The sequence below is a fragment of the Sus scrofa genome, chromosome 13 (genome assembly GCF_000003025.6).
Source record: "Sus scrofa isolate TJ Tabasco breed Duroc chromosome 13, Sscrofa11.1, whole genome shotgun sequence".
Classification (NCBI taxonomy): domain Eukaryota; kingdom Metazoa; phylum Chordata; class Mammalia; order Artiodactyla; family Suidae; genus Sus; species Sus scrofa.
Genome location: NC_010455.5, coordinates 25870005 through 25883232, shown reverse-complemented (window position 1 = coordinate 25883232; position 13228 = coordinate 25870005). Strand labels below are relative to the sequence as shown.

The window sequence follows — 13228 nt, the reverse complement described above, 5'->3', positions numbered from 1 at the left end:
TGAAACAAAGGCCCATGCTCTGTTAACTGAGAGCCTGGGTGTGGCGGGGGGTGGGGGTGGGGGAAAGACCCCAAGGCAGGGTGAGGGCCCTGTGCTCACAGCCCTTGGACTCTGGACAACCTATCCGAGCCTCAGTCGCTTTGACTGCAAAGTGGGAATAATGCTTATTTCAAAGGCTGTTTTGAAAATCAGGCAAGGGACACCAGGAAGTACCTGTCACCCCCAAGAGGTGACTTGGGAGGGAACAACAAATGTCTCCTGTATCCATGGCTATTAATATTAGTGTTACCTCAAACTGATTTTGTCCTTCAGTTTTCAATCAAAGCATTTGTTCTAGAACTGTTAACAGTCTAGAAAACCATCCAGCCCACCTCAGCATCCAGCAAACACAGTTACAGCCCTATCCTTCACATATTTTCAACTCTCCACAGAGCATTTCTCTTGCACATATGGCAGTGTGACAGTGTCAGAGCAAAACGTGGTCCAGACACCCAGAGGGTGTCCTAAAACCCAGATTGCTGAGCCCCACCCCAGTGTGATTCAGCAGGTCTGGGCGGGACCCAAGAAGGTGCATCTCTAATATAGGTGATACTGATGCCGCCTTGAGAACTGCCAGCACAGTAGTTAAGAGCTGTCTATGTAGGGCCCTAGAGCCAGTCTTTTAGATGAGCTGCTTAAGTTTCCTCTTATAAGCCTATGAAATGGAAAATCATAACAGTCCTTAACCTCCTATGGTTATTATAAGGATTAAATGTGTGAATCCACTTAAAGTACTTGGAATGGTGCCTGGCACACAGTAAGTACATAATCAACATTGACTATCATCGTTAAAAACTAGCTCTCAGGTTTTAGGGCCGCACCCGGGTCACATGGAGGTTCCCAGGCTAGGGGTCCAATCGGAGCCTTAGCTGCCGGCCTATACCACAGCCACAGCAACGTCTGATCCGAGCCACGTCTGTGACCTACAACACAGCTCACGGCAACGCCAGATCCTTAACCCACTGAGTGAGGCCAGGAATTGAACCCACAACCTCATGGTTACTAGTTAGGTTCGTTAAACACTGAGCCATGATGGGAACTCCAGTTTTAATTTTTTATTCTATTTTATTTCTTTTTATGGTCGCACTTGAGGCATATGGAATTCCCAGGCCAGGGGTCAGATAAGAGTTGCAGCAAGTACCTATGCTACAGCCACAGCAACACCGCATCTTCGATTTATGCTGAACCTTTCAGCAATGCCAGATCCTTAACGCACTGTGGCCAGGGATCAAACCCACATCCTCGTGGAGACTACATCGGGTCCTTAACCCCCTGAGCCACAGTGGAACTCCTGGCTCTCAGGGTTTTTTTTTTTTTTAATATTTAAATATATATATGAAATCTTTATATAAAATATGTGCAATATAATTTTTTCCTCTCTTGACTAGGGTATGACATTGCTCTAGAACCTAGTACAACCTTCATTTAGAATCACTATAGTTCAATAATTGATTTTAAAAATCATCTTATTATGCTTTAAGGCAGCAGCTCAATCTTACTTTCATGCGCACAGGAATCCCCTGTGGATCTTGTTAAACTGCAGATTCTGATTCAGTGGGTCAGAGTGGGGCCTGAGAGTCTGCATTTCAATCAGCCTCCAGGTGATGTGAGTACCCAGGCCGCATGCTGAGTAGCCTGTGTTTAAGGAACACAAGCTAATTCAGTGAAATGTGGACTGGCCCTAGTTCTCTAAGAGCAGGCAGATGTCTTTCTCTCTTGATCACTTCCAAGAACCCAACAAATGTTCCGTCCCTGTTGGTCTGTGGCTCCCTTTTCCTTTCACCTCCACCATTGCGATCATGAAAGGACCAGGCAGGACCGGCCTTCAGCCCTGTTCCCCCCGCCTCCACTCCTCGGTTAAACCCTTTTAACTGTCCTATAGGTGAACGATTAATATTTTCAGGACAATAACCTCCAAATAAAAACAGTGGTCAGATACAAATCTTTTAAAAGATAAAAGTTATTCTGAGACATGAAAATAGGCCATCGCAGAGCAGAATTTTGAAAAAGTTTTCCACTTGCTTTTACTCAAGACCTAAAGAACTTCCTGCAGTCACTCTTCAAACATCCTCTTTCAGGAGTTCCCAGGCAGCCTAGCAGTTAAGGATCCAGCACTGTCATTGCTGTTAGCATGGGTTTGATCCCTGACCTGGGAACTTTTGCAGGCTGTGGGCACAGCCAAAAAAAAAAAAAAAAAAAAATCCTGTTTTACTCCAAAAAAAAGTCCCCTCTTCTGGGCTGTTGAGTGAAAGCCCCAAAAGCCCAACTAGGAAATTTACACGCAGCATTTGGGTGTATCTTTATTTAATACTCTCCCTCTTCTCCAAAAAACAGCACCCCTCTGATACAGCCCAGTATTGGATTCCTAGGTGATTTCAATGTCAGCTCTTGTACTTTCCTATGTAAAATATTTCTACATTAAAAAAAAAAAAAAAAATCGGAGTTCCCGTCGTGGTGCAGTGGTTAGCGAATCCGACAAGGAACCATGAGGTTGCGGGTTCGGTCCCTGCCCTTGCTCAGTGGGTTAACGATCTGGCGTTGCCGTGAGCTGTGGTGTAGGTTGCAGACGTGGCTCGGATCCCGAGTTGCTGTGGCTCTGGTGTAGGCCGGTGGCTACAGCTCCGATTTGACCCCTAGCCTGGGAACCTCCATATGCTGAGGGAGTGGCCCAAGAAATAGCAAAAAAAAAAAATCGGAGATCCCATCGTGGCTCAGTGGTTGGTTAACGAATCCAACTAGGAACCATGAGGTTGCGGGTTCGATCCCTGGCCTCGTTCAGTGGGTTAAGGATCCAGTGTTGCCGTGAGCTGTGGTGTAGGTTGCAGAGGAGGCTCGGATCCCCCGTTGCTGTGGCTCTGGCATAGGCCGGTGGCTACAGCTCTGATTGGACCCCTAGCCTGGGAACCTCCATGTGCCGCAGGTATGGCCCTAAAAAGACAAAAAAAAAAAAAAAAAATCCCTATTTCAAATTGATGATAAATACTTTTTAAACAATTTTTCTAAAATAAACAAAAATATACTATTTAATAATGACTCAGTCTCTTGTCCATTAACACGCCAAAATCCATTTAGTCAAAAGAAAACAAAACCCTTAAAACTAGTGCTGGAATGCCACAGAGTGGGGGGGCAGGGGGGGGACTACTGATATTTGCAACCATGATGATGAATTTCAAAGATCTTAGTTAAGCAAAAGAAGCTAGACAAAAGAATATATGCTGTTTGATTCCATTTACATAGATTGAGAACAGGCACAGTATATCCAAGGTGATACAAGTCAGAACACTGGTCACCCAGGAGGAAGGCATAAACCAGAAAGGGGGGGGCAAGGGGACTTCCCAGCGTGCTGAAAATGCAGCTTCTCTCCTGGTGGCTTTATATTCACCACATAAGACAGGTGGACTTGACCTCATACCCCATCAAGAAAATAAAAGACTGCTGTGAGATCAGTAAACAATCCAGGCCTAAACAGACACTAACAGGGAAAGAATCAGACTGGAGCAAAGAACAGAATTTACCCTCCTCCAAGAGGTCCAGGGTTTCAGGCTGCTCATGGGTGGGCTTCGTCTCTTCATCCTGGCAGTCGTACTCAAAACATTCTTCTTCCCCTCCCAGATCTCTTAGGGACATTGCTGAAGTCACCCCAAAGCCAAAACATCCCCTAAGGGGCTGCCCTTGAGGGAGCTCCTGGCTGCCTGCCCGGAGGAGGCATTGGGGCCGGAGCCCGTGGGGCGCACACTTGGCCCAGCTGGGGCTGTGGACATGCCCTGGCTCAGCTGGAGTGGAGGGTGTACACAGAGCCACTGGCCCATCGTCACCCAGGTGGACCCGGAAGAGGGTGGCCCCAAAACCAGGAGGCGGGGTGGAGGAGGAGAAGCACCTATCAGGCTGGGAAAGCCCTGCCCAGCCCCAGGGTGACTCTGCCAGGTGCTGTGGAGTCAGAGGGGAGGCAGGCAGGTGCACAGCCTTGGGCCAGCTCTCTGCAGCCAGATTCTTTGCCCGCTTTTCCTCCCCCAGAAGCAGCGAGGAATGGTAGCTTCCTGGAAGTTTCACTGCAACTGCACAGAGCCATACCAACCATGCCTCAGGCAGGTATACCTATCTAAAGGTGGGGCTCTGGTGGAAGAGGCGCCCTGGCCGATGATTGCCCAATGCCCTCAGATGAGAGAGTTCCTGTGGGCGTGCCTCAAAAATTAAGACAAATTTGATTGTGACAACAGCCTGACACAGTGCTGAACAGGGAAGGAAAAGATCATTCTGGTTTCTAGCAAGAGGAAAAGAAAAAACTGCAGTAACCATTACTTGTGTTAAGCTTAATTCATCCCAGTCCTTCTTTGGTAATAATATATTGCATTTGCTCTTTTTTAAACTGTATTTTATAAACCCCATTCTCTCTCGACATCTGTGGATTCACAGCCAAATTTATAAAGATCTTTTCTAACTTCAGAATAAGGAAAGAAAAAAATCTATAGCCTAATAGTTTGTGATGTTACCTGGAAAGAGAATCCAGCTTCATTGCCTATCTCACTATGAATTCCTCTGCACTGTTTGATTCTGCCTGTTACAGTGAAATGGCAGGTCCTTCCATCAAACCCACTGACAGGTGGCCTGAAGCACTGGTGTCTCGGAGAATCATGGCACATTTTACAATTTCTGTGCTACAGCTGCCTTCCTGCTACACTGGGGCAGGTCTCCCTGCTCCCGAGAGCTCCACCAGGAGACCTAGCCCACCTTGCCGCCAGGTCACCTCCCTCGGATAACCAAGGGGGCTTTTAGCAGAGGCAAGACTGTCCCCAAGAATCCTCTGCACAAGTTCAGGGGCAAGGTCTCATCCATCTTTGAATCCTAAGGGCTTCAGTTCCTCCTTGGGCAGTTAAAATATCTGCTAAAGTGAATCGCTACCTCCATAAAAATGAATAGAAGACCACAGATCAGTGCCTATAAATAGAAAAGCAGAACAAAGATTTTTATTAAAAAATTAAAACCTAGAGGTAATATGTGGTGTCAGGTACTTTTCTGGAACCTGAAAATGATTGCTGCATTTTATAATGTTAAAAAATGTGAGAGTAAAAATTTGGAAAAAGTAGAGTCAATAGAAATTCAGTCAAGGAGTGCAAAATCACATTTTGAAAATCTTCATAAGCTTTAAATACAAAGTTTATAAAGATGCACACTCAGGGGAAAAAATCTTTCTTTAATCTCAGTAAACATTATCAAATTGGGCTTGTTAATTCAATTCAAATGACAGTGAGTCTGGAGCCCTGGGAAGGGAGGGAGGGAAAAATCCCCACCTCATGCATTATTCATTCGGCAAGTATCAGATTGACTATAAGATGTGTAGGATACTGGGCGGTGCTGTGGTGTATAGAAATGAAAACAAAAGCTGAGTTCTTGTATTTGAAAACACTTTTTTTTTTTTTTTTTTTAAGGGCCTCCTGCGGCATATGGAGGTTCCCAGGCTAGGTGTCTAATCAGAACTATAGCTGCTGGCCTACACCACAGCCACGGCAATGTCACAGCAACAGCCACACCAGATCCGAGCCGCATCTGTAATCTACACCATGGCTCATGGCAATGCCCGATCCTTAACCCACTGAGCAAGGCCAGGGATCGAATCTACAACCTCATGGTTCCTAGTTGGATTCGTTTCTACTGCACCACAACAGGAGTTCCTGAAAATATTTTTAAGTGATGTTACTCATAACTAGTTGGTCATCCTCATCTTTTAACTCATATTCTAGGCTACCCTTAGTAAATGATGACCAAGTCTCTATGTATTATATTATAAAAATAAAAACATATACAAACTTTAAAGAGACATGGTATTATGAACACAAGACCAGACCAGCCTCCCCACATCACCCTATTTCTGTCAGTTTCTTCACTCTTCAGGATACTTCCCACCCCACTCAAACCCTCCTCCTACCCTCACTCCCTCTGCGGAGGGGAGGAGCCAACCTCATCCACATCTGCATTCACTTCAAGGTGAAAGGCAGAGATGGGCCAAAGTGTATCTTCTCTACGAAAGCAGTTTTTACAAAAGACAAAGAAAGCAGAATGTGACCACTAAAGACCAGCAAGAAAGCCCGGGAAGCCCTGTGCCAGGGAAGAGATGGGCCAGTGGACACTGACACGGGACATAGAACTGAGGTTGGCCCGACCCTGCTTTGGAGAAGCTGCTCACCCCTGGACAGTCCAGCAGCTGCAGTTCGTGCTGTCCCAGCGGCCAGGACCAACACCGAGGCCCAGAGCAGGGAGACAGGGAGTGGGTTCGGACCCAGGTCTGGGAAAGTTGAAGGCCACATGAGGGAAGTGTCTCCCCTCCCTTCCTGTGCCTGTCCTCCCCAAATCTACTCCACATACCACCACAGAAGTCATCTTCCACAGTCCAAAGAGCAGTCATGAGCCACTGGGGCTATTTACACTGAAATCTCAATGGATTAAAATGAAATACAGTCCAAAATTCAGTTGCACTGGCCGCCTCTTAGGTGCTCCGTAGCCACACGGGGCTAGTGACTACCATTCAGGACAGCACAACACAGAACGTTTCCATCATCACACAAAATCCCATTGGACAGACGCTCCAAGGATGCCCTTCATCTTCAGATGTGAGCTTGGTGCTCCTTGGCCTCCTCAGCCTGTGTCTCCCCTGCATCTGGCTCCCACTGACCCCCACCCCCATACCCTCTGCCATGAGGTACCTTCCTCTCTGTACCCCATGCTCCTCTCTCCACACATCTTCCCATCCTTTTATTTCATACAGAACAGGGTGGCCCATCCTTGAGGGTCATGTCCCCAAGGCCCTCTCTTATGCTATTTTAAAAAATCAGAAACACAAAGCTATAAAAAACTTGGGCTCTAAGCTCCCCCTGGCCCTCTCTCAGCTCTCCAGTCCTCCTCTTCTACATCTGAGGAAAGACCTTACCTCTGCTTTTCCAAAGCTGGTGGTAAAGAGGTACAGTCACATTACACATTTACTTTTAATTCCTTTTTTAAAAATTGCCTGAACAGCCATTCTGAAGAGTGTTGTGTCTAGAAAGGGAAAATCAGCCTCTACCTCCAATGACACATCCCACAATAAACACAGATGTCAAAGACACAAGTGCAGGAAAGCTAGAAAATCCATCTGCAGGGGGTTCCCTGCTTTCTCAGCTGGTTCAGGATCCAGCATTGCCACCGCTGTGGCACGGGTTCGATCCCTGGCCCAGGAACTTCCGCATGCCACGGGCGCAGCCAAAAAGAGAAACTCATCTCAAAAGTTTAGTAGCAGGAGTTCCCGTCTTGGCGCAGTGGTTAACGAATCCAACGAGGAACCATGAGGTTGCGGGTTCGGTCCCTGCCCTTGCTCAGTGGGTTAACGATCCGGTGTTGCCGTGAGCTGTGGTGTAGGTTGCAGACGCGGCTCGGATCCCACGTTGCTGTGGCTCTGGCGTAGGCCGGTGGCTACAGCTCCGATTTGACCCCTAGCCTGGGAACCTCCATATGCTGTAGGAGCGGCCCAAAGAAATAGCAAAAAGACCAAAAAAAAAAAAAAAAAAAAAAAAAAAAGTTTAGTAGCAGCTTTTCAACTAATGCTTAAAATACACCTGACAAAACTTCACTCACAAACCAGCCACCTCGACCCTGGGTGACATTTTAGAGGTCACTTCAATCAAGGAACAACACACGTGCTACCTGTGTGGAATGCCACAGATTTTCGTTATGAAATAAGAAGGCTCAAGAACAACCCCTGTGCAATCTACCTGAGTGCCTTCATGTAAAAAATCAGTGTGAACTAGACCACAGCCTGCCCCACCATTCAAATCTGTAATGTTGTAAAACAGGAAATGACGGTGGACGATTATAAAAGAGATGGCTGCAAGAAACAGTGGTCAAAATACTATACCTTGTTCAAAATACCAGTTACCTCTTCAAAGGGATTTTTAAAAAGAAGTTAATAACTAGTATTATTTCTGAAAAAATAAAATCAAGCACTGTGATCTGGCACACGGTAGGTAACAAAGAGCTTTAACATTATTTACATGTTTTACCTGCCTTCAAGATGGTTCTGGTCAGTGTGGTTATCCCCATTTTCTAGATGGGGAATCTGTTGACAGAGGCTCACCAAGGTCCCAGGATGTGCCCAACTACTTGGTAAAAAGAAACAACAGGCCCACAATGGAGTCACTTGTGCTAAGCCCCAGGGCAGCCAACCAAGGCTTAATACCTAATCTAATTGCAACTTCAGCCTCTGTCAGGAATGGAGCCTTAACCAGTCAGTCTGCAATTTCCCAGTCAGCAGGGATGAAATAATTCACCTGACAGACCCCATCCATCCCCCAAAGAAAGGTGAGAAAATTTGCTTTCTGCTTATCCCTGTCCCCTTCTGTCTATTAAAGCCTCCCATTATATCAGCTCCTCCAAACTCCTTTCTACTTGCTAGATGGGATTCTGCTCAGTTCACGGATTATTAAGGACAGCCAATTTGATCCTTAAGTTTATCAGCTGAATTTTGTTTTTTAGCACCACACAGCCACACAGAATGCAAAACAGGCCTCAGAGGCAGACTCCAGGCCAGTGTTCTTTCTGCTGTTCTACCTATTTCTAGAATAACCACAAAAGTACACTGTTTCTTTAACTTAGGGACATATTCTTGAACCCAAGCCCTTCTGAAAATTAAAAAGGCCTCACACTCTTTCTAAGCATACATTTTTAAAGTGACTGGTGTAGCCAAGAAACAACATAAGAAAAAAACAACATAAGATTGCATTGCAGAATCACTGGGTTCTCATCTTTCTTTGGGGGGTGGGTAGGGTCCATCAGGAGAGGATGAACTATGTCTGGGAATGGTCCACTCACACTGGTACAGTTTTCCAAACACACCTGCTATAAAGAGTCACCTGAAGCACACACTAAAGGTTCAGATTTCTCAGGGCCTCTCCTGGTCTAGAGTGAGTCTAAGCATCTGCTTTAACAAGCAGATGATTGTCATGATTTGCCAAGTCTTAGAGCTTCGTGCAATGAGAGGTGGGGCACAGACAACCCTGCTTCACACCAGGGTTTAAACTGTGAACACTGAGTATGCGTGTGCAAGTCTGCGAGAACCACTGCTACACTGTGTTGACCCCTGGCTATTTCAAACTTCTAAGAATTACTTCAAGGTATTAATTAGGTAATTAGCCCCTCCAATTTCTTACTCTTCTAAGGCCCTGCCCCATGCCCCTTGTTAGACCCTCTGGGGCCTGTCTATAAGTTTGGGGGGCTGGAAGGAACAGAGGATTTATTAGACTCCACAACTAAAACTAATTAAAGGGGAAGGATGCATTAGATTGAATAAAGCTCTCCTGAACCTCAAAGATAAAAGAGAACAGCAGCCATTTCTTAATTCCATGGTTAAAAGAGTCCCTAATCGTCCTGCAGTCTATAGTTCCAGTCACTTGTATTACTTTTTCAGTGCTAACCCTGCAATTTAACTTTGACATAAATGATGATTTTGCATCTTTTCCAAAACATTTGACTCATCTTTTGTTATTAGTATCGAAAGTTCCCTAGAAGTTACCCTCTTTAAAGATTCGAATGGCAAATAAGAGAGACAAAGCAACGCGGTGTGTCTAACCCCTACCTGGCCTCCAGAGCAGGAAGTTCAGCACCAGGAGATGAAAGGGCTATTCAAAGGCTGATTTGCAATTTTAAAGATGCATATAAACAGAGGCAAATTGTCTTTGTTTCCAGACTAACCTGCCAGGTCAGGAAAGAATCCAACTAGTTAGACAAGCAGAAACAAGTAACTGCAACATTTAACATATTCTTGAATTCCCTCCCTTTCGTGGGGTTTCCTAAACCAGATTAGTTCTGGGCTTCCATTCCTTTTAGTCTCTTGTTTTGCTAACCGTTTTAAAAATGGGACTATGAAAATGTCACTCGTTCCAGTAAAGTCCATCCCAATGGCCTTCTCCACTTCACCCAAATTGGGATGGGGGATCAAGGCTTTTTGCTCAACACACATTCTGACAGTAACGGCAATCAACATGTATTTACCCTTGGACAGATGAGCCGCCTCTTCTATTTTCCTTTTCTGTTGGAAGGAGAGATCTGGCTGCCTCGGGGGCCAAAAGACTCAACTGAGAAATGGGCTGGGTGAGAAAATCATTCTGATAGACACCCAGATAAGAGCAAGCCGCCACCGCTCACCCTTCAGATTGACCACCGAGAGTGACTGGCTTCATTTCCTCAGACAAGGGTGTAAAGAGAGCTGGATGGTGTAGCAACTGGGTCAAAACAGTAAGAACCCTTCCACCCCCACTTCCCACGGAGCCACAGCCACACCCAACACATCCACAGGGCATGGGACAGGTCCTCTGCTATAACCAGTGCTCCATGACCCAGTGGTACAGACTTAAAAAAGTTACGAAGGGTTCAGTGAGTCACAAATCACCAAAGAAACTTCAAGAGTTCAATGATGGTTTCTGAAAAAGAAGCATCCTGATAACTGCTCCTGGCATTGGGTAACAGGATGGGAACTTGCTTCAAGAATAATATATCCAAAAGAAAAAAACGGAGTCATCTTTTCCCCTCAAGACCCTGAGAGCTGCCCACCACCATCATTAATCAAGATGTTTAAAGATGCACAGGGACTCAGCATGACACTGTCTTCATGTAATGCTAGGGGACAGCAGGATTCAGCTGGGGATGTTTCTCAATCATTTAAATATTCCCCCCACCCCAAGAAAGCCTCTTGGCCCTTCTCCTGGAACCCATGGTTAAGGCAGAAATCCGCTGATAGAGAGATAATTATGGAGTTCTTTAGCTTACTAATGAGGCCAGGTCCCAGCCTGTTACATCATTCAGGTTAATCAAATGTGGTCATGTCAGAATGATCTGAAACTCTCGATTCAATTAAAAAGCAGTTACCTTACCTATTAGTGGCTTGTGAGGGGCTGGGAGCATAACATCACTGGGGAACGGACCTTCTAAGTGTATATATTAATTGTGTGTGTGTGTGTGTGTGTGCGTGTGTGTGTGAAGGCATGAGATGGAGGTCACTTTAAAGAAGAAATTGAAGAAGACATGTTAACTATGTCGTATACTATTTGATGCCCAACACCACAGGAACCAGAAGCCCCACCCCAGTGTCCTGAGAATGCACCTCAGTGCCATTTCCTGGTGCCTGGGCCTCCCCGGTCCAGGCACACAAACTCCACCCAGTCTCCTCTGGAATGTGCCACACCCTCCTTGCACAAACGGTGGCAGCGGCGAAGGATACAGGCTCTTCCAGCCCCTGCCAACATCTCCCCACCCCCGTCCCTGTGGGATCCCACAAGGAAAATTCATTTGACTCGCTTGCCAGGTGGGAGGCGCTTCTGCCTTTTCTCCCTACAGCCCCCACGTCTGGCCTCAGGAAAAGGTGGATTCTCCCAGGTCTGCTGCTGATAGTCCTGAGAACCACCTCCTAAAGATACTGGTTCCTGGATACTAAGGACCACATCTCTGCTTGCACACACACACACACACACACACACACACACACACATCACCTGAAGAGAATTCAATCCCACAGAAGTGCAATGCTTGCAAGCCCTGCATACCAACACCATCTCCTGTTCAGACAAACTGCCAAAGATCCTCCCAGGGTCACGAGCCCTGCCCACCTGCCCTGCCCACCTGCCGTCTCCTCCACCATGTCTTATCAACAGTCAGAGCCATGTAGTGCTGGTCCTGGGGCCCCTCCTTCCATCGGCGTCCCCAGGATGGCTCCAGGGCACCCCCTCCCCCAGAAGAAGACAATGGCCCTGCACATCCCCGCTCTCTTTTGCTGGAGTCATAATTACCGTCTGAGCATTCTTCATAATACCAGTCTAGTTCATAATAATCCGCTTCGATAAATTTCTGCATAGTCAGTATTCTTGCAGAGGAAAGAATGGACTTCACGGCGCCATCGACGTCAAGTGAAACGCTGCCATGCCTCCCTGCCCTTCCAGAACACTGGGCAGAATAGCGTCCCCAAACATGCCAGAATTAAGCTATGCATTCTTAATGACAGTCTGGAGCCAAAAGAGAAAAGGGGCAGTGGAAAGAAAAATTGCAGCGGGGGAGGAAGAGAAGCAGAAGGAGGCGATTTGCACAGCGATCAGACCCAGGCAGCCCTGCTAATAAAGCAGCACCGGCCAGCAGCCCTGAATGGGAGTAGCCAGAATCGTCCTATCCGGAAGCACAGAAGGTGACGTCAGGGACACACACCACCACCCTGAGGTCTCACTCCAGCCTCGCCTCCCGCTCCCGCTCATCTTTCAATCTAACAGTTGCCATAGAAACTGGCTGGATCTGAAAAATGATGCGGAGGTAGAGGAAATGTCTTCGAAGGATGCTGGGAGCAGCGGCTGAGAGATGCCACGTTGGGAGAAGGGAGGGTGCAGGTAGATGGGCGGGGACTTTACCACCATCATCACCTCCAACAAATGTCAGGACAAGTTCATTTGCTTAATTCTGGGTCACTACAGACTCCGCATTTGAAAAATGCCACCTTTAAAAATCTACCACTGTTACTTCTTTCCTCAACCTGATTTTAAACATTAACCATCTTCCCTTAAAAATGTGGATCAGCACCTAAAGAAGTCTGTTTTCATTCAGATACAGTCCTGTTCTCTGCTCAGGCCTCTGCTCAAACTCCTGGAAAAAAAGCCTGCAGCATACAAACAGAGGAGAACGCCATTACAAAGGGCCCGTGCAATATGATATAGTGTTTTATCTATGTAACCAAAGTACCAACATACATACTAGAAGGAAACAGCCCACCTTCAGGACGGTGGGTCCCTCTGGGACAGGAGTGAGAGAATGGGACTGAAATAGTCCTTACAAATGCATCAGTAATGTTTTATTTCCTACAAAAAAGTGAAGTTAATGTTTATTGGTCCTAAGTGTTCAGCATGTAAGAAATATTTCATTTAGGAGTTCCCATCGTGGCTCAGTGGTTAACGAATCCGACTAGGAACCATGAGTTTTCAGGTTCGATCCCTGGCCTGGCTCAGTGGGTTAAGGATCCAGCGTTGCCGTGAGCTGTGGTGTAGGTCGAAGACGCGGCTCGGATCCCGCGTTGCTATGGCTCTGGCATAGGCTGGTGGCTACAGCTCCGATTCGACCCCTAGCCTGGGAACCTCCATATGCTGCGGGTGCGGGCCTAGAGAAGGCAAAAAGACAAAAAAATTTTTTTTTCATT

The 13228-nt window shown here is 46.6% G+C and overlaps 1 protein-coding gene across 18 annotated transcripts in view; it reads right to left on the bottom strand.

Annotated features, from left to right (window-relative positions):
- The window catches only part of TRAK1 (trafficking kinesin protein 1), a 161426-nt gene that overhangs the window by 51538 nt on the left and 96660 nt on the right, over positions 1–13228 (bottom strand). For 2 of the 18 annotated variants that reach the window (XM_021071694.1, XM_021071695.1), the window contains exon 1: positions 11844–12246. The exons of 13 other annotated variants lie outside the window; for them this stretch is intronic. In XM_021071694.1, the coding sequence (XP_020927353.1) occupies positions 11844–11907 (64 nt within the window). In that variant the 5' untranslated portion in view covers positions 11908–12246. Of the gene's footprint in view, positions 1–3554; positions 5459–11843; positions 12252–13228 lie in introns of those variants that run through there. 3 more of the 18 variants (XM_003358385.4, XM_021071687.1, XM_003132130.5) reach the window with 3 other exon arrangements.